Raw genomic sequence first — 21,058 nt, forward strand, 5'->3', positions numbered from 1 at the left:
ATGAGGCACCGACACTTTCCTTATTGCAGGCATTAACGCACAAATTTCCTATCTTACAAAAGCTACGACAAAGCAAGATCTACACCATTTTTGAATAGTTTATTCCTGAAACTGACATCTCAGCACTTGAATTCAAGTATTCAGCTGAAACTCCATCAAAGGAAAAATGGTCAATGGGAGATGTTAGGTGATCAGAAGATAAATGTTCAAATTCAAGCTACATATGGCACTTCATCACCAAGGCCTAAACTGCCATGTTCAAGATCTCTGGTTCAGGCCAGAACAGCATGAATCTTGTGTTTTCTGAGCACTTCCTTCCTGATCATCCCTCTTATAAGAAAACAGAAACATTGTAGAGAACCAGCCATATTAACACATTTCTGCTGAAAATCTGATCACAGCAATTTCTGCAATTCTTGTTTCAGACACAAGAATTATAGAAAACACTCTCACTGACCAGATTTTCTACTATGGCTAGTTCTTTACAATTTGTTTGTTCCCAAAACACAGGGCAAACATAATAAGCAATATGACAAATATATGGACGACTTTTATTGTCCTTTCACAAATCAAATTACAGTACACTTGATGCTGAAGATTTTTAAGAGTACGAAGTCTTCACTTGAAGAATGGTGGTTACTGGAATTAATACAAAACAAAGATCCAATTTCTGCCAAGTACTGTATAATTATTGTATACATCTATTTATCAGGCTATAATGACACCAGCATGACAAAGTTTACAATAATGAGTAATGTATAACACAGAAAAGCAGAGAAATAAATACCAAGCACCAGAGATGAGATGTATAATGAAGACAGGAAATGCCTCAAACCATTCAGCTGATCAGAACCTGGGTCCTCATTAGCCAAACAGCCAACATTAAGTACACATTTCATGTCTTCTTACAACATGCCAATGAACGAAAGCTGAATCCCACGGCGTCAATGTAACGTAAGAAAGTAGCATCTCAATCAGGCACTTTGAACATAAGGTTCAGAGCAAGCATTCTATTTTTTGCCTCCCTGAAAGTAAGTGAAGAAAGTAAAGACACCAATGAACATTGCCAGCATAATCAAGATTTAAGTCTAATGTCATACCACCCGCATGCATCAGTGCATGTGCATTCAGTCAGAAGACAACAAATTTGGTGGAAATTATTTGATCACTTTGCTTTCTGTTCCATGACAGATGTGCACATTCCATGCACTTGCTTATGTAATGTGACAAATAAAAATCTAATACACTTTTTTAGAAACATGCCTAGACTACATACAGACAGTAGTTAGGTGATCGAATTCATTACTTGGCTGCCTGTACCCAAAACATAAATCTGCTGCATCAACAACAAACATACCAATTCATGCTAGGAAAATACAGCGAGTAATAACTTAGTTATTGTCTGTGCATGTGTGACAAATGACTTGCCTAGATTGTGAGACAATGAAATATGAGGCAACACTCTCATCCAAGATTACTGAGACTTGTCAAATATGTTTTAAAACAGACATTACAAGCCAATTCCTTGAATACTTCACATGCCTAACATCAATGGCTCATTAGTTACTGCCATCATAGAATATTTCTGCAGGGATGTCATGTTGCATAATTTTGGAAGATCAATTGTCATACATCATTTTAGCAACCTAAATTGTTTCTCCCACCTCCCAAGTTTACATGCTCACCATGCCATTATTACTAATTTAGGAAAAGGAGAAGTACAGCTTTGAGATGCCTCCATCAGCATAACACACCAGTTTCATGAAAACTGATGAACTGGTTCAAGAGTTGAAATGAAGGAACATAACCACCTCCCCATACAGAGAGTACGGTGATATCAGAAAGCAGAATTTTCTTTCTTTTAAGGAATCAACGCAGGATAAGAAGCAACAATTTTAAAGTAACATAACTGATCATCCAGGTATATTATTGACTCATCTCGCACATATCTTACAATAAACAGTTTTCTAGGATGTTTATAAGAAAAGTCTTTAGGCTTATTTGCTAACTAGTATTTGCAGTTTTTACCAAACATTCATTTCTGAAATTTCTCTTTTTATTACCATACCATTCAAGTGGACATGCACTTATTAGCATTTTCACAGATGCACATACAAAAGCTGTGAATCTGAGATTAAGTCAAGCAGGATTTGTGAGGGCTCCTTCCAACCTTTTTTCTGTGCAAACCATAGCATCAGAGAATTACACTTAGGGTGGATGACACGGCTTTCTGAGCCTTGAAATTGCTGCTGTAGGAGTATCAGAATTATCATTACCCTCCAATAAACACATTTAGCAAAGTTTCTATGTTACTTTGATCCGTGCTGTCACGTACGCAGGATATTAACTATATTATTAGTTACGTAAAAGTAAAAAAAGAAAGCTATCCCTGTACCAGGCCGTGAAGGCCCATAGGGTTGTGAGACGTTGAGGGTCCCACACTATCTAGGCAATCAGCTCAAAGATGGCAGTAAGGTTGTCAGTCTTACGTGCTGGCTGCGCTTTACTCCCCAGGAAAATTATTTAATTAATTCCTGGTGCTCATTTCTGTTAGAGGCTGAGTAAACCCCAGGGCCTATTGAGGCTAGAAGGATTAGGTCAACTGAAAAAAAAATCCAATGATCTCATCGGGACTTGAACCCGCGACCTTCCGGCTTGTAGCATACCCCTCAACCAACTACAACTTATAATAAAAAAGTCTGCACCCATTTTATACACCTAGAAACTTTGCTGCTACCATGAAGTACACTCAACTATGATTGGTATTCCAAAGGGCTAGAAAGATTCATGCTTAAATCAAGGAATGCAACAGCAAGCCTTTATCATTAAAGCAAATCATGCATCATTCCATTTAGGCACATCAAGCATGGATGCAAAAAAAAAAAGAAATTAGCAAACATGAATATAAATGCATAAAATTGTATAAGGATAAACCACATGCAAGTAGTAGACATTCAAAATAGTCACATTAAGTCCTTAATTTCATAAAAGTCAACACTTCTAATATATCAAACACAGTAAATAATCCACAGATACCAGATATTTTAATTTCAAATTAAATTCAACTGTCCATTTGAAAACTTGCTAGACCGTCTTCAATGGTTAATGATAAAAATCTTGGCATTTACTTGTTGTATAAAAATCCTGATTGTGATGTAAACAAGAGGTTCCAAGCAGAAATCATAAAAGCCTGCTCTCCTACTGAGTAGATTTCGAGCTCTACAAGTCTCTTACTAATATTATTATTTTATATATCTCTGTATGGCTTGATTACTGGGAAAACTGCATTTAATTGAAAACAAGAAAGGTAAACTTCGTGGTCAAAGACTTCATACACATTCTGACATCTTTAGACCATATTTCATAACATATCTCTCACATGTTCAGCTACATAATTCTGTTCTGAAACATTTTTGGAACTGGTGAAGATTTAACAAGATAACTAAGAAAATTTAATTTATACCTCAGATTAAAGTGGTAGTTAACCCGTTGCCGTGGTTCGTCGTGTATGTTTCGTCGGGGATTTAAATCGTCTGGGGGGGTTCGACGTGTATGTTTCGTTCAGCTGCACACCTATGTTATAACGCCCATAATAATTGATGGTTTTGCTGTAGATTGTTAGATTTTTCGCTGGCCTGTTGTCAGTAGAACAGAGTATAAATAAGACACGACTTTATCTGTGCCAAGTCATCGTTACATATGCCTGTCTTGCAGCAAAGTTCCTGTGGTTCTGGCGAGCGGTTTCTAGCTGTACTCTTATGAAGGCGTGTTTTCTTTGCTTCGAAGATATAAACAGAAGAGACGTGATGTTTACTGTTGTATATGATATCATATTACCCTGAGCTGGCCACATTGACACACTCAACTGAAATTCTTAGAATAGGGTTGTCCAGTAATTTATTCTCGCATTATCCATTGATTTCGCACAGTACAAAGGCCCAGTTCTGAGAAAAACGCCACAATTTAAGGCAGAACACTGTGGTCACCCCCTGAGACGATACGGATGTGTGTGGGGGAGGGAAAAAGAACTCATTCCTTCATGTATTATCGCTCCAGTTGACTCCATTTTATCGTACTGACCTTGGTGGTCGTTTCGAGGGATGACCATAAATATTTTTTTGAGCCAGCTAAGCTCTACTTTCGTTCACTACATACCAGACAGTTCTTAGAATAACTTCATGAATTCTGTGGTCACCCCTACGACATCTCCTGCCGCCAAAATGGATGGAATATCAAAGGCATAGCAACAACCCCTTGTTATGATAACTCGTAACGTTGAATTTACTACAGCTGACCTGGCAACTAAACGGGTCACGGAAAGACATTTCCTTGAACTATACCCCTCACGGGTAAGAAGGCAAGGCAGCACAAATGTGTGGTTAAAAAAAAGGGCCAAAAAAAATACACAATATTGGAGCGGAGAATGGTGAATGTGAGGCACCGTTGGGTTATACGAATGCTTCAAGGCCTTCCTTCTACTAAACCAACTGCCTCCATTACCGAGATACAGGGCGCTCATATTATAAGGTAAGGTTATAAAAACCATCTTTTAAGATCATTTTAGTGAAAGTTTCATGCTTCAAGGCGTACCATTCACTGCTCAAATACTAAAAAACCTGCTTCCATTGAAGATATAAAGGGCGCTCATATTATAAGGTAAGGTTATAAAACCACCTTTTAAGATCATTTTAGTGAAAGTTTCATGTTCCTATCTCATAGAATTTAAGAACAATGATGAATAAATCATTTTCGAGCAAAATTTAAATGGCCGGCTGAATATATTACCGCAGGAGACGCAGCCGCGGAATTTAAATTACCGCGTCAAAGGGTTAATATGACATAACACAAAAATTATGCTTAATTTACACGCTGTGGGTCCATCCAAATCGTCAAAAATTGTAAAGAATATAGTGTCAACAGGAAGAGGATCTCATGTTCTCAGAAAGTAAAATACTGTTTTTATACACCAGTTTCCACANAAAGTTTTTAGATCCTATCCAATATACTTTTCTTTTATGATCATGTTCATATTATAAGGGGAAAACAACATAACCTCCAGGCATTACAACTGCAGTAGGAACCGGATCAATCATTCACACAAATAGGGTACGCAAACTGTAGTGGAAACTGCTGGTATCATAAAGGAATATTAAAACAGGTTCTAAAAATATTCTTTTGGTGCCTTATGTTAAACATTGGCACATTTAGATTATACATCTCTCCTTGTTCCAATCCAAATAAAAATTTCATAATTCCACCTTTTGTTGACTTCGAAACCATTATTCTGATACTGCAACATTAATTTTGCCACTGCTATATCACTTATTAGTCTACTCCTCTCATTTTGAAAAAATAAAAGGCTTATAACATCACCTTACTGTTTCTATATCACCCCTAATTTCTGAGGCTTATGAGATAACCTCGCTGTCCCCCCCCCCTATGTTTTGGTTTTCTATGCAGTCTGTGTTGTATCAAATGAAAGCAGGCAATTAGTTCTTCCTAGAACATCTTGTTATTCCACTGACATATCAGTGTTCTGTGACCACTGTTGCAGTTTATAGATCATCCTCACAAAGACAGCCAAGCATACTTGTCCTTGTTCAAAATGCAGAAATAACTGAAGTAGTTATTCTGTTGGAAGTTCGTTTACTTTATTAGGAGCACAATGTTTCCACAGTTGCTCTTATTTGATTCAATATAACTGATAATCAGTCAAATGTGTTCTACTGCCAAAACTAAATACCACTGCCACTGCATGGTGGTTGAAAATCTGCCCATCTGAGCACAAGCAAAGGACTTTCTTCCAGGAAAAAAATTTGAAATTTATTATGGCAGGACCTCTACATAACTTGTTCAATTTATTTAAAATCCAATATCAACACATACCTTCTTTCCTGATGCTGCCCCTACTTTGGACTTCTTGGTACCACGCACCTTCTTCATCCTATTCTTACGTTCTTTGCGCTGTTTGCGCGTGGCCTTCTGCTTCTCAAAAAGTCCATGCTTTAAAAATACATAATTAAATATCAGAGTCACTCCTTTGCCAATTTTAATGTCTAACATGCAAACCAACAACTTCACAACAAAGGATATCCAAACATTCAAATACATGAATGTCAACTATGTACAATGTGAACACCTGCCTCCTGTCCTCCCTACTGCCATGAGAGAAACAACATGTTGTGATGAAGAAAATTGCAGACATCAATATACACATGAACTCCAAATCAAATATACATTTTAATCCCAAAGCATTATTTTTAATACATTACTACTGATGTTTCTTTAACGCATATTCAAATCTGGTCCTAGTGTGCTAACGAACATTACAAATACTTCTCTTTGCTAAACATGATGAAATAAAATTCACTCACAATCTATCTATAGCAATATAAAACAAAAGACATAACTACATTACTTGCTGACTATGAACCACATCTGATACGAGGCACAATACAATGCTTCACTACTGTGGGCCCTGGGCTGTAAGAGAACATGCTAACAATGCTGCAGGCAGTTTTTGAGAGAAGGCATGGAGGTAGACAACACAACTAGCCTCCATTTCTTTTAATCTTTCCCTCACATTCCCATAAAGTACTTAAAACAATACAATCACTGAGAAAGTTTTAACAGGCTTTACACAATTAAGAAAAGCTTCTTACATACCCTGGCTAACCTATGTTTAGGTTCAAACTTCATCGCATAGTCCAGTGTATCATATATGAGGGCAAAACCAGTCGACTTTCCACCACCAAAGGCTGTACGGAAACCAAAACAGAACACTAAATCTGATGTAACTTTGTACATCTTTGCTAGTTTCTCTCGAATTTCAGTCTTCTTAACAGATGGTTGCCCTGGATGCAAAACATCCACAACCTGCAAACCAAAGCAGTGAAATTGTATTTTAAACAGTCGGCAACACACATCTGTTGAACAATATTAATACGATGTAGATATAAAAAAAAAACTGAAACCAAAAATACGAACCATCTGTTTCCGGCACAAAAGCCGGTTTGTCATGAACTTTCTGGTCCTGATAGTTGCTGTACCTTCACTCTGAAACATGAAGAGGTTAGAAAAAATTCTAAAAGAGTATTTCAGTATAGTGCTGTATTTTACACGGATTTCTAACTCATTATTTCCCCAGTTTTAATTGCATTAAAATTATTTTAACGTCTTATAGGTAATGGATTAATTAAAAACCCTTTCTCAACACTTAGGTCATGTGTATTCGTACACATACCATGCCCATCATTTTCATTAATGATACATTTTCAAGGTTCATAAAATATATTATCAATGAAAACTATATTACATTCAATTTCATATAAATCCGTTTCTCGTCCATTCAACGATTACTGAAATAAAGACAGATACATAATTCAAAATTACAAACCATTCTGCCTGCTATATCCTCAATCACTATTAAGAAGCGCCATCTATTTCCTCTTCCGTGATTTCGTCATAGCTGTCGAAAATGGCGATGATTTCAGAGGGTCACGAATATTCTTCTCCTTCAAAACGAATTAAACTCGATCAGACTCAACATCTATCAAATTCAAATGTGGAATTGGATTTCGGAGCATTTTCTGCACCCCTGAAGAATGTTCACGAAGTCATCCAAGGTGAGTTTGATGAAAATATGTTCGATTAATTGTTCAACTTTTCGGGACAAAGATGGCGGATTCCAGGTCCGTAAGCAGTTTTTCTCGACGACCTCCATTGTGGGGGCGGGGCTGCCATGACAGCGGAAAGATTGCGGTATAATGTGTGCTCTGTAGAAAATTGTTGCAGTCTTTCATTAATCGGTATAGCAAGTAACTGCTACATAGATAACAATTATTAACCTTTTGTTGTTGGGTATATGGAAATTCATTACAGTTCAGAGACAGTTCTCTACATGTGGCCGTGCCGACGGTACGGTAACGTCAAAGTAAATAATGGCGCCCTTTTAGTAACGTAATTTGAACTTAGTCTCACCCCAAGGTGAATACATACGTGTAATAGCAAACACTGGAAACAGAAATCCGTACATGTAAAATACCTTTGTATCAAACAACACAACTGACAGAAAATGAATATCGTGTCACGTTAGAAACTCACGATTCTCTTATGTATATATTATAGGGGAATACACACTAAATGCAGAGGTGCTGAACAATGGTGACTCCGGATTCAGTGAAATGGCACCTGATGAGAGCACTAGCCAAGCAGAAACCTCAGTGACAGCAGTATCCACACACAGCAGTAAGAAGTCTGATGATGGAGGGTATGTTCAAGAAATAACAATTTTTTAGGGGTAGAAGAGCAAAAAAAAAAAAAAGTCATGAGGTCAGTGTTGCCAATAGTATTTTGGTAATATCCCTGTAAGAGTTGGTTAAGTGTTCACCACATTCACTAAACCTCCCTCCATAATTATGTTTCTTTTTGTTACTGTTGTCAAGTGATAAGAGTGTATATTCTGTTACCAGAAAATTGAAAGATTATGAGATATACTGCTAAATGTCTTTCTCCTTTTGAACACCCCCCCCTTGATGAGACTTCGTAAGAAAGTAAAGCAATAGAACAGCAGATACCATTTTTGTCTGTTGTTGATTATGAGTGTAGATAATCAAACAGTGGATTGCTTTCGATATTTTTTCATTTTCATACTTCAGAATTAATTTGAAATTTTACTACAGTCATTTGCTAAGACACTAACAAAACCAACAGCTGGAATGGAACAGAAAACCAGTGTGGTCGGCGTGATGGTCATAAATAATTGATATCATTAGAAAGATAACAAAAGCACATCCACATGTATGCCCATTTATTTATGTTGTGTGCCTAGAAGTTAAGGTGAAGCATGGAGTGCCTTGAATATGGAAGTTTTCATAATAAAATCCTGTATCTGACATTGTGATTTTATTCTAAAGAGATGACTATAGTATTTCTCAGGTGTTTATGGTAGTTACAATTTTGACTGCTCAGTGGTGTTATCAAGTAAGTGGGAGATGAAAGTGTCACTTGTTTGTCACTAGACATGGGGTTTGGATTTGTAATTGGGTTTGTTGAGCACTTATAACTTGTAAATACAGGTGTGGGAACTGCCCACATTCAAGCAATCGTTACATTGACAGCTCAGGTACCAGTGCTAGGCAAAGCCTGCAACAATACGGACAGTGACATATTTTCTATAGGTCCGGCTCTAGGTTATATAAGAAGATACATTGAGTGAAGAATAAGGTTCTCCACAACATTGGCAATTTTCCAAGGCACACACCGGTCCGCGATTTGCACATGGCATTCAAAATCCCATATGTATATGGCTATATAACAAAATAATGTAGGAAACAAACAGAAGTCATACAAAATCATGAAAATGAGAGTGAGTCTTGGTCCTTGCTATAGCTTTGGGATGGACCACATAGGAAACACTGCCTCTAACAACTTGTCTACTGTTGTGTGACATGTCAAGAGTGCTGTTGACTAGCGGCTGCCTGCTTCTTTATTGACATAGGCACTTGCTTAGTGACCGTTGCCCAGCAGTGACTCTCTTCTTGCTTTCATATCACAGTAGTTTAGGAAGGTTGTGGAGTCCATGTTCCATTGTGTATGTCATGTCATTTTTTGTCTTTTTTATCATTCCTGCATGACATCTTTTTTTTTTATGTGATTGGATAGCCCCATAGGTGTAAACATAGGATTTAGTTTTGAGGAAGGTTGATATCGTGACGTGACGGCGCAACACTGGATAAACACCCCCTCCCCCTCTCCCACGGTTGCTGTGCAGCAATAAACAGCTCTTGGCAGCGTTGCCCAGCAACACCTTTATAAACACGGCGGGGAGTCCATGCAACGACAGTTGCTAGGCAATCGGTAAACATGAGGTTAAGCAACAGTGGTACTTATCACATAACTGTTTTCTGTGTTGTCAGTGCAGAGGCTAAATAAGGAGCAGCGAACACTATTCAGGAGTAGTGAGTGATTAGTTAGTGAGTAGTGAGGATTGAGCCAGTTATGAGTGAGTTACTAGTGAGTAATGATTAACCAGTCAGTTGAATTGTAGCAGTTGCCGAGAGCAGTGGATGTAATTGTGATACTGCCAATGGCAGTAATTGTGAGATTGTAAATTGCGTGATTGTAAGAGCGAATGTGCAATAAATTCGCCATATCAAATAAGGTGTGAAGTTATTTGTCGCGTGATATACACCCAACACATGACAATATTTTGAAAATTCAGTTCACAAAAACTGTATTCTGTTACATAAATTCGCTGAGTAATAAAATGTTAATGAATGACCCAAGTAATTTTAAAATTTACTGCATTGTTGTCCACCATGTTAACACATGTGCATTAAATCTGTGTTTTGCCCCTAGCAGCAAGTCCACAAGTGTTAGTCACATGTAATTAAAAACTCTGTGATTTTAGTCCGCAAGCAAACTATACCGACCGAGCAGTCACATGTAATAGTTATCTTATGTTTTGAACTCCTTTTAAGATGATGGGTTTATGGTATTTGCCAAGAACTGAAGAAGAGGTGATCATTTTTTTCAAAGACACAGAATTCTGCCAAGCTGACACATGTGAGAATACACACTCAGTGAAGTATCTGTGATTTTGGATTCTGACATTCCACCATTGAGGCAAAATGCAGAATGACTATGCACGTGACAACACAGTGGTAAATGTTAAAGTTATGCGAATCACCTGTTAATATGTAACTACCACTTTTGTAGTTTAATGAAATTTTATCAGAGAAAGGATTTACCATGTTATTGTTAATATTTCAGTGGGGCTTTTGGCCCTATCATATCCACACCCTGAATAAACCCTGGTTGCAGATTTTTCTTTTTCTAAAGCTGCTAGACGGGGTCAAGAAATTGTTAATGTACACCTTGGGTTCCATACATCTCTGTTTGCCTAATGAGGCCTCCTATATTATATACTCTTTCTGTATGGTCACATACAGGCAACAGTGTACACAACAGATTTTTCTGTATCATTCTAGGACTGCAAATAGCACAAGGGAAGACGACAGAGATGAAGTATCGTCAACTGTTAGTTACCTTTCTGATATAAGTGGCTTGTCTGAACTGAGTGGACAGGAATGGAAACCAATGGCAGGTAGGTGTTTTTGTATATGGCAGAATTTGTTGATTAAATGTAATTGAGAAATCTGTGTTCAGTTTTGTTTCATTAATTAAGTATTTTGAGTTGTCTTATTGAACTGTTTGGTAAACAGTTAATTTTACAAGTTTGATTATCTACTGAAATATTTCTTGCTTTCTTAAAATGTGTTCGGAATTATCGTTTCATGGTTTTTAAAATGATGATGCTGTGACAGTGCAGTTTCAGTTGAGTTACTGGACCTGTCTTCTGAGGTGGAAGTAACCTGGATCTTGATTCACTGTAATCCATGTTTTATAAGAAAATATTCATTCAGGTAACAGTGAATTAATTTCACATAGAATCCAAATTAACCTTTAAATGACTAAAGACCCCATATGGGGTCGCACAAGTTTAGTCAGCGGTATGAATGACCCCATTTGGGGTCGCACAGTCCGCGCGTGCGGACGTTATTTGAAATTCATTTTTAAGGTAGAAAATAATGCCCTACTTATATAATTTTTGGCCACCATCTGCATGGAGTGTCTGTCATCCCACCTGCGTCATCTGCCGGAGTGTTGCCTTCGTGTGGAATTCTCAAAAAAATCCGGAAATGCAGAGTCTCATTTCACACTTCACGCACTTTGCCCGGGCGGTCTTTCGTTTCCCACGTGAAAAGCACACACGACACCTCAATTGCGAAGTAGAGGAAGTCGGCCAGTGATGTGGTTTGGCCTTCTATAATCGAGATATCTCCGATTAAACGGCAGGGGTTCGACTCCTGGTCGCACAGTCCGCGCGTGCGGACGTTATTTGAAATAATTTTTTAAGGTAGAAAATGTCCTACTTACATAATTTTTGGCCACCATCTGCATGGAGTGTCTGTCTTCCCACCTGCGTCATCTGCCGGAATGTTGCCTTCGTGTGGAATTCTCAAAAAAATCCGGAAATGCAGAGTCCGATTTCGCACTTCACGCACTTTGTCCGGACGGTCTTTCGTTTCCCACGCGAAAAGCACACACGACACCTCAATTGCGAAGTAGAGGAAGTCGGCCAGTGATGTGGTTTGGCCTTCTATAATCGAGATATCTCCCATAAAACGGCAGGGGTTCGACCCCTGGCCGTTGATGGCGAGGTGGACCCCTTCCAGCATGTTCTGCACAAGAGCGAGACGAAATTCTCTGTGTGACAACAGGATGTAACTATTCAGATCAAGGAGATGGAAAAATAGCTTATTTGTCCATTTCCAGGTTCAACAACAGATGCTATAACTGTTTGCCACAGTTTGCCCACAGCTCCACCTGAATAATTATTCACACTCCTCGTGTCACGCTGGTGGTCCCCAGGTTGCCGACGAAAATGATGGGTCTCCTTCGAAATAACTTTCTGATTCGCTACCTTCAACATCACTCTCAGAATTGTCGGTACAGCAATCTGTACCGAGTCGTTGATGAGCTGAAATATTCCACACGACACTACGCCATGTACGATCAAACTCCGACTGAACAATTCCAGGAACGAAGCTCTATTATCGCTCTGTTGATACTACAAATGCAATTTCATAAACAAAGCTAGCCTTGATGTATATAAGAACAGTAGGAACGTTATACTGTAGCTGAGAGCGAAGTAAGACACTGAGTTTATTTTCACTTGTCCACTATCCACATTCCGAAAGAGGTACGTCATTTATACTCCGATAAACTCGTTAGACATAACATTAGCGGTGTTGCCAAGTGTCGTCATACACCAGCTTGCATTCAAACGTATCGAGAACGTATGAATTCTTGTGGAGAAACAAAAAATTAGGAAATTTCTTCTTTGGAGTCAGTGCAAAAATTTTAACATGTTTTATACAATCTGTAAATTACAATATCTGATTCTATATTCTTTCGAGAAAAAAACAGCGTTTATTTCGTTCGTTTATCACAGAAATTGCAGAAATAGGAGCAAATTTAGTAAGTGACTACAGTTTTTACGGATTTCTAATCGCGGGTATTTAAATTAATTCCGTACCGCTGCCCTTCCCGGAATTTAAATGCCCGTAGGATAAAGGTTAACTCAGAAGAAGCCGATGAAGCTGCCCATGACTTTGGTGTCTCTGTAACTTTGGCACATAGGCTATTGACAAGAGAAATTGCGAAATCACTTATGAAAAGGGATTGACCAAAGGCACCGGTCGCTGCTCATGGACCTTAAGGAATAACATGTCACCCTAACGAGAAAACTGACATGATTGCGAATTGTTTAGAAAACCAGCTCACATCTCATGACCCGTGTGACAAAAACCATGAGTGACGGGTGAAGACTAGACTTCAGGCTGTACTTACATCTGTAGATGACATCCCACTGGGAAAAGTAAGACTTTGGGACAGACGTAAATTAGCAGGTTTATTTAAATTGAGAAAGGCTTGTGGACTTGATGGTATTCCGAACAAATCCCTTCGTCATCTTTCAAGATACACACACGAATGTAGGAACAGTGCTCCCATAGAGGAGGATTGGCATGGTTCACGTATTTGAGATACGACGTATGGATGACGAATCCTGAAAGGTTTTAACATTTAGAATTTATTGTTACACATGACGAATACACATTTTAGTCATTTTAGAATGAAGACGTCATGGCATGCAGTGCAGTAGTTTGACATGCATAGAGACACACCTGAAGATGGCACATTAATGCTGAAACATGTAGTGTAAAAGTGAAGAGAAAGGTGAAATTGTGTCCACTGTAAGACGGTTAGCATGAATAAACATCATGGACATCTTTCAAGATGACTATTGGTACATTTGACACATTTATTTAGCCACTGCCTTCAGCTGTCCCATTTTCCAAGGCCTTGGAAGGAAGTGAAAGTTATGACATTACTGAAACCTGCTAAGGGCCCACAGTTCCCTAAAAATTTATGGCCGATTAGCCTGTTGTCTACAACAGGCAAGCTATTCAAGAAAGTTATTCTGAAAATAGTCCAAAGGCACATTGAATAAAAAGGCTTGCTTAAAGCAGGCCAGTTTGGTTTCCATGCTTATTAGGCTTATGGACTACGTCACATTAAATTTTGACAATAGCATGTCTATGGTTGTGGTGTTCTTTGATACTGAAAAAGCCTTTGATACAACATGACACCTTGGCTTGCTATATAAATTGCATAATTTAAAATTTTTGATCAGTCTAGTCAAGCTTATTGGCTCTTTTCTTTCTCAGAGAAGATTCAGAGCCTTGGTCAAAGGTGAAATGTCTTATGTCAAGGGATATACAAGCAGGGGTGTCACAAGGTTCTGTCCTGTCACCCACATTGTACAGTGTATATATATATACTCGTGTGTGTGTGTGTGTGTGTATATATATATATATTAATGATATTCCACAAACACCTAGGTCTCGTTGCCGGTGACACCTGTATATATGCAGCAGACCACAAAGAGAGATCAGAAATCTGCAGTGAGGTCTCAGTTCTATTGAGACATGGTGTGAGCACTGGAAAATAAAAGTCAGTGAAAATAAGACTCAGGCCATCTACTTTTCTCATAGACTTAGGCCCCCTGAGGCTTCATCTTGCATTGACTGGACTGAATATACCCTTTGTCAGTTATATAAAGTGTCTTGGTGTAATCTTCGATAAGAAGATTACATGGAGACTGCAAGTAGAAATGAGTGAATCCAAGGCCTTCAGAACATTTATTAGAATCTACTCCCTATTCAAACTTGAGCGTTTAAGTGCCAGTATTAAGCTAACCCTCCATAAGGCACTGATCAGATCAGTAATGACCTATGCTATACCCACCTGGCAATTAGCAGCAGACACCCTTCCTCTTAAAATTGTAGTACCTTCAAAACAAGATTCTTCACACCCTTGGAAATCTTCCAAGTTATGCACCAGTCCATGATGTGCACATGGCTTTCAAGTTAGTTAGTTATTGGAGAGGGTGGGTTTCCCCATGCACTTAGACCTGTAGTGGTCCATTGTGCTTCCCTCTATGATTTCTACCAGTCTCTATATCCTACCGGTACTGGTGCTTACCATCATTCCCGCCCAGCCAGCGAGACCGGCTCTACTAGCTGAGAGGTATCTATAATGCTTCCCCCATCTACCAGATTAGTGATGGCTGTTGGGTGGGAAACGTCCGCAATTTTGGCTCAGTGACCTCCTTTGTAGGTATGAGGTTCTTTTATGTGCCGTAAAGCTACGGCATGGGACCCACGGCTTAAAGTCCCTCCCGGAGGACTTGTTCCCTGAATTTTTCCGCCCATAAAAATTCGCCGACCTCCGCCGGGTATTTGAACCCGTGTACTACGAGTCATGAGGTGGGAACGTTACCTCTAGACTACGGAGGCCGCTACGTGGCTTTCAAACTTCCATATGTATATGATTATATAACAAAATTGTGCTGGAAACAAGCAGAAGTGATATGGAATCATGAGTATAGCAGTATAGAACAAGGCGAAGCCAGGCATAGAAAATATAAGGTGCTTAAACTTGCTAGTGGGCAAGCTTACAACCGTTCGAGTGACTAAGCTGCTGTTATAGCATAAGATATGCATGATCTGCTTTGCAATGTCTGGACTGACAGAGGACTTGTATATAGTGCAAAAGGAAGAGTTTTCAATAACATGCTATGTGTGCGGTATGTACACTTGACAAAGGCAAAGCTTACTCATAAGAGATAAACCCATCCTCTCATCAGAGAAGATGTTACATAAGGACTATGATCACAAGGGTTCAGTTGCCAAAACAAAAAAGAAATCTCTGGTTGTGAGCCTTCTCAAGGGGGTGGCGCAAAGACAAACAGATTGGCAATAAATCATCAGTAACTATTACTTTGACATGGTGAGAGATTATTAATGTGTGATGAAAATTAATGTATTAGACAGTTATTAATGCTTTAGTTGAATCATGATGTCAAGTAATTTCACAGTATTTGTAAATTGGATTTCAGGACCGGTGAGTTGGGTACAGCGACAGATGATAATAGGTGTAAATCCTAGGAGCTTGCTTAATCAACTGGTGACAGATGGAACACAGATTCCTCAGCAAATAGACGACTTAACCCTCTGGAAGATTATTATGAACATGATGAGTGAGCCACCTCGTCGGCAGAAACTGAATCATGTGAACACTTTAGTTGATGTTGTTCGATTGCTTAAAGGAGCAAAGAAAATTATTGTTCTCACTGGGGCAGGGGTGAGTATCAAGCTACATTGACAATGCTTTAGTCCGTACACATAATAACTGATAATTTCTAAACCACTGATTGTGTCCTCTCTTCTTTTGTGGGAGAGGTATTATTTGAAGAAAGTGTTTGAGACTTAGTGAAGTGTGCCATGTTTTCTTTTCTTTTACCATCATTGAATAACATGAAAATATGGGCTTGAAAACAGCATATGAAATTTGGAAATGGTATAGTTTGAAAAAAAATTGTAAATTCTTACACAGTAAAAATCAATGTTAACAAGAGTTCATAATATCAGAAACATTCTGGGTATAATGTTGTTAACAGTAAGCATTCATTTATGCATGTCCAAGGAAGCTGATATGCATTTTTTTTTCCAATAATCGAGAAGTATTGCTTTTAATTCTGTGTTAGTAGTCATTTATAACATTTTGTTGCTTCCAGCATGCTGTCCTTGAGAACAGCTGATTCTGTTTTCTCTTTATTTTGAGTCACATAAACAGTATTGAAGAGGTTAAACTACAAACCATAAAGACTTTCATCTTTATATACAGTGTCTGTGCATAACATAACTGATGCTGCATTGCTAGGTCTTAGTGTAGTGTATGTGAGATTGCTACATTGATAGACCTGAAAGCATTCATAGCAGAAATATTTGTCAGTAATACTCGTATACTGATTTTTACACAGTTTTCTAAGATTATTAAGCCATTCGATTTTCTGACATTTTTTGGTATATTTTATTTTGTATAGCCACCATATCCCAGCTACATATACTGCCCCTTTTCTCAAAAAAGAAGGCAGGATTCTGGTGAATTATTCCATCCACAGTATGTTTTGAGGGCTGAATGGTGGTTCACCATTATCAGAGTTGTTTTCAAACTTTCAAGCTGGAGGGACATTGCTTTTCATCTTTCAAGTGGATATACTGCTTGAATCACAGTTTTCTCTTCCATAGAACTGGAAATTAATCAGTAGATATACTTCCTATTCCAAGTTGACATGACTTGAATTGACTCATGATGTTTCAGTCTGGATTCTGTCATGAGAGTTTCCCTTTTCTTTTATATATTTTGAGTTCATCATGGTTTACAAAATGTAAGAATCTTATAAGAAATTTGAATGTCTTTTGTATTATGTGGATGTAAAACACAGGTACAGAATCTTTGCAGCAGTAGAATTTCACTGTTGGCATCTGACATTGTGCCCATTAGCACCTGAATTTAAAAATATACGAGTTCTTCAGTATGTTGGTCTTTGTAGTTTTATGGTTTAGATTATGGCTTCACTTTATCTTTGCAAATTTCTGTAACCTGCAGTTTGTAAAAATAATGTTGTTTCTACTATAGCATCATGAAAATAAAGTTTGAATTTTTCTGATCTACTTTCAGTAACAGTTACTGTTATATTGCAGCCTGCAAAAGATGACAATGGGAAAATTATTAACAACTTCTCACTTCCTTCTGCTTTGAATTTGTTTATCAGCCTTTTGGTGTTCCCCATTATCAAAAACACGTACATCACTTCCACCATCTTGATTCAGCACATTTTCATCACTGAATCTGCTAAAATATGAAAACTTTTCAACTAAATCAAAGTATGCAAAATGCCAGGTTATTATATCATTTTAACTCTGTTAGTAGCTGATGTGAAGGTATGAAAGAAACTTACACTGCATTTGAAAAACTGAAATTTGTACCCCAGTTTCTGTTACATATATATTTCATATGTATTCTTTGTGATTTTGTGTACCTCATTGTTTTATGTCCTCAAATATGCAAATATACTGTTGCAAACATAATCCTAGTGGGAAACTGAAGTACTTGGAGGAAACCTGGGCTGCTGGAGTGGGAAGCCAGTGACTAACTGTCTGAGCTATGGTACAGTTGTTTCATTATATACAAAACATGTTAACTGAGATGCATCTCAGACTCTTCAGTGAATGATACTAAAATCATGTAAGGGAATTTCATACATAAGCACTGTAGTAAGATTGCATATATGTGGTGCTATCCAAAAGTTCCCGAAATATATTAAAAAAACTATCACGTCTTACCTGGATCTTATTCTGCACCACTACCTTCAAAGTGGTCCCCTTGGGAGCGCATACATCGATCCCAGCATTTCTGCCACTTTTGAAATGCATCCTGGAAATCTCTTTGTTATGGTGTTTAGTACTGTCTGCGTTTTTGCTTGAATTTCCTAAACTGTGTCAAATCTTCGCCCCAGCAACCTGATTTTCATCTTGGGGAAGAGAAAGAAGTTGCGTGGAGCTAAGTCTGGCGAGTACGGTGGGTGGGGAACAACTGTCATCTTATTCTTAGCCAAAAATTCCTGCACAATGTAAGCCATATGCAGTCGTGCGTTGTCATGGTGGAGTACTCAGTCGTTCGTACGCCACTTCTCTGGACATTTTCTCCTCATGTCCTCCCTCAGACACCTTAAAACATCTCGCTAGAACACTTTATTGACTGTCTGACCAGGAGGGATGAACTCCTTATGAACAATCCCATAAAAAAAAAACAGATCAACATGGACTTAATGTTGCTCTTGACTTGTCGAGCTTTTTTTGGCTGAGGTGAAGAAGGGCTCTTCCATTGCGATGATTGCTGTTTACTTTCAGTGTCATAGCCATAAACCCAACTTTTATCACCAGTGACAACCTTTGAAAGAAAGTTTGGATCCTCTTGAAGCTGTTGTTAAAGTTCCCTGCAGACTTCCAAGCGATGCTACTTCTGTTCATTTTGCAGCAGTTGTGGCACAAACTTCACTGCAATCCTCTTCATGTTCAGTTCCTCTGACAAAATTCGTTGACATGTACCATAACTTAGTCCCAAGGTGTTACAGAGGTCTTGGATGGTCAGTCTACAATCTTGCAGAATCAGGTCCCTAACTTTCACGACATTTCCTCGTGTGGTGCCAGTTGACAGCCATTCCAAACGATCGTCATCAGTCGATGTTCAGCCATTTTTGAAATGCTTATACCAGTCGTAAGTTTATGTCTGGCTTGAACTGTTGTCACCAAAAGCTTGCTTCAACATTTGGTGCCTTTCTGCAGCGGTTTTCCCAAGTTTAAAACAAAACTTTATACAAACACGCCGCTCTCTCAGGTCAGCCATCGCAAAACTGCAAACTCACGTAAACACAACAATGGAAATACATTCACCAACAATAAGCCCAACCACTCAACTCGGTGCCGCTTGCCACACTGATTCAAGAAGTGTGTGTGGGGAGACACCTAGCGGTATTTTGACGTACTCATAACCATTTGCACACAAAATTAAAGTTTCAGGGACTTTTTGATAGCACCACGTAGAAGAATTCAGTTGGCCCAAACATTATAAATTTGCTAAAGGGAAGGTTCTCTCTAAGAATTTGAGGCTTTCATAGTGGTGAAGTTTACATTATGATCTTGTGGGTTGTAACAGTATACACTAATTTTAAAGGAACCTATTTTATCCATCATCAGAATAGAAGTGAGAAGAGATGCCCAGCTCTGTTCACTTTCAGGGCTGCAGAAATGTGCTTGCTTACTTGCCATGGCTGAGGTAACAGACACCAGTGGCGAGTGTAAAAATGTCTGTGGGACTATGGGTGAATGGATTTTGTTAAGAGCCTATTGGATTTAAGTTCTATTTCCAAGATCATACTCACTCCTGCTTTTAAGATAGAGACAGTTCCTCAGAAATGTTAGTAAAAGCTATATATGATTATGGAATGTCAGCATAAAAGATCACAGTCTAAACTTCATAGCATTCACAGCCTGTATAATTATTCTGTATGTGGTTCTTAAGGTTTATGTATTATATCACAATTCAGTTTTGTTTTCTTCCATACCAGGTGTCTGTATCATGTGGTATTCCAGACTTCAGAAGTCGGGATGGTATCTATTCAAGACTGGCTATAGACTTTCCTGATCTTCCTGATCCACAGGCCATGTTTGATATACAATATTTCAGCCAAGATCCAAGGCCTTTCTTCAAGTTTGCCCGTGAAATCTATCCAGGACAGTTTAAACCTTCTCCTTGTCACAGGTATGTAAAATATGGAGAATTGGATGCTTTGTTCTTCATTTCTTGAATGATGCTTTAGCAGTCACATATGGCATATAGATCCATTGGTAGGCGATGACTGCTGAACAAACAGTGAGACAATGGCCATAGCAATCCAACAGCTTCCTAAATACGCAACAGTACTGGAGCTGTTGCTAGGCAGTGGCCAGCATGCAACAGTGGAAGTGCTGCTGGAAGCAGTGTTTTCTGTAGGTCCACTCTGAGGCTATGTCACTCGACCAATCGAGTTGAGTTAGTTAGTGCGGTGGAATGAAGTGAGTTGGTTGGTGAGTGACCTAGTTGAGAGTTCAGCATTTAGAAGCCAGTTAGCTCAGCTCAGCTCAGCTCAGGACAGGAGCTGCAGTGACAGCCAGCATGGACTTGAAGCCATGAACACCAAAGTTAAGGTATCTATGGCATTGGAAGCCATTACCACACAACTGGTGAAGATACAGCAGACTGAGAAGATTTAATATGAATCAATCCAGTTTTTATTGCTAGTGGGGTGGGACTAAGTCCCTTGTACTGCGGCCACTTCTGGCGTATTGTACCAGCCCCAGATGATAGATGAGGGTGATTGTGGAGCAATTGGTGGAATGAAGATTGGCTGGGGAAACTGAAGTACTCGGAGAAAACCTGCCCCAACGCCACTTTGTCCACCACAAATTCCACTTGACCAGACCCGGGATTGAATCTGGGCTTCCCAGGTGGGAAGCCAGCGACTAACTGCTTGGGCTATGGTGCA

General features: G+C 38.8%; 2 protein-coding genes across 4 annotated transcripts in view; one reads left to right on the top strand and one right to left on the bottom strand.

The window, feature by feature from the left end:
* Nucleotides 1-530: 530 nt before the first annotated feature.
* On the bottom strand, nt 531-7,488 carry LOC111868532 (40S ribosomal protein S24). Of its 2 annotated transcripts, none has more exons than XM_023859257.2 (5): nt 7,397-7,488; nt 6,988-7,056; nt 6,667-6,876; nt 5,887-6,003; nt 531-639 (listed from the first exon to the last, which is right to left on the bottom strand). In XM_023859257.2, exons 1-5 carry the CDS (start codon nt 7,397-7,399, stop codon nt 637-639), a joined length of 402 nt encoding a protein of 133 aa, XP_023715025.1. In that variant the 5' UTR covers nt 7,400-7,488; the 3' UTR covers nt 531-636. The 2 variants fall into 2 exon arrangements, with proteins under 2 accessions (XP_023715025.1, XP_023715017.1); XM_023859249.2 differs by lacking the exon at nt 531-639 and adding an exon at nt 663-1,025.
* The window catches only part of LOC111868517 (NAD-dependent protein deacetylase sirtuin-1), a 32,138-nt gene continuing 18,482 nt past the window's right edge, over nt 7,403-21,058 (top strand). For both annotated transcript variants that reach the window (XM_023859216.2, XM_023859228.2), the window contains exons 1-5: nt 7,403-7,625; nt 8,128-8,269; nt 10,992-11,107; nt 16,028-16,272; nt 20,102-20,295. In XM_023859216.2, the coding sequence (XP_023714984.1) occupies nt 7,478-7,625; nt 8,128-8,269; nt 10,992-11,107; nt 16,028-16,272; nt 20,102-20,295 (845 nt within the window). In that variant the 5' untranslated portion in view covers nt 7,403-7,477. The remainder of the gene's footprint in view (nt 7,626-8,127; nt 8,270-10,991; nt 11,108-16,027; nt 16,273-20,101; nt 20,296-21,058) is intronic.

Source organism: Cryptotermes secundus, unplaced genomic scaffold (assembly GCF_002891405.2).
Source record: "Cryptotermes secundus unplaced genomic scaffold, Csec_1.0 scaffold280, whole genome shotgun sequence".
NCBI lineage: Eukaryota > Metazoa > Arthropoda > Insecta > Blattodea > Kalotermitidae > Cryptotermes > Cryptotermes secundus.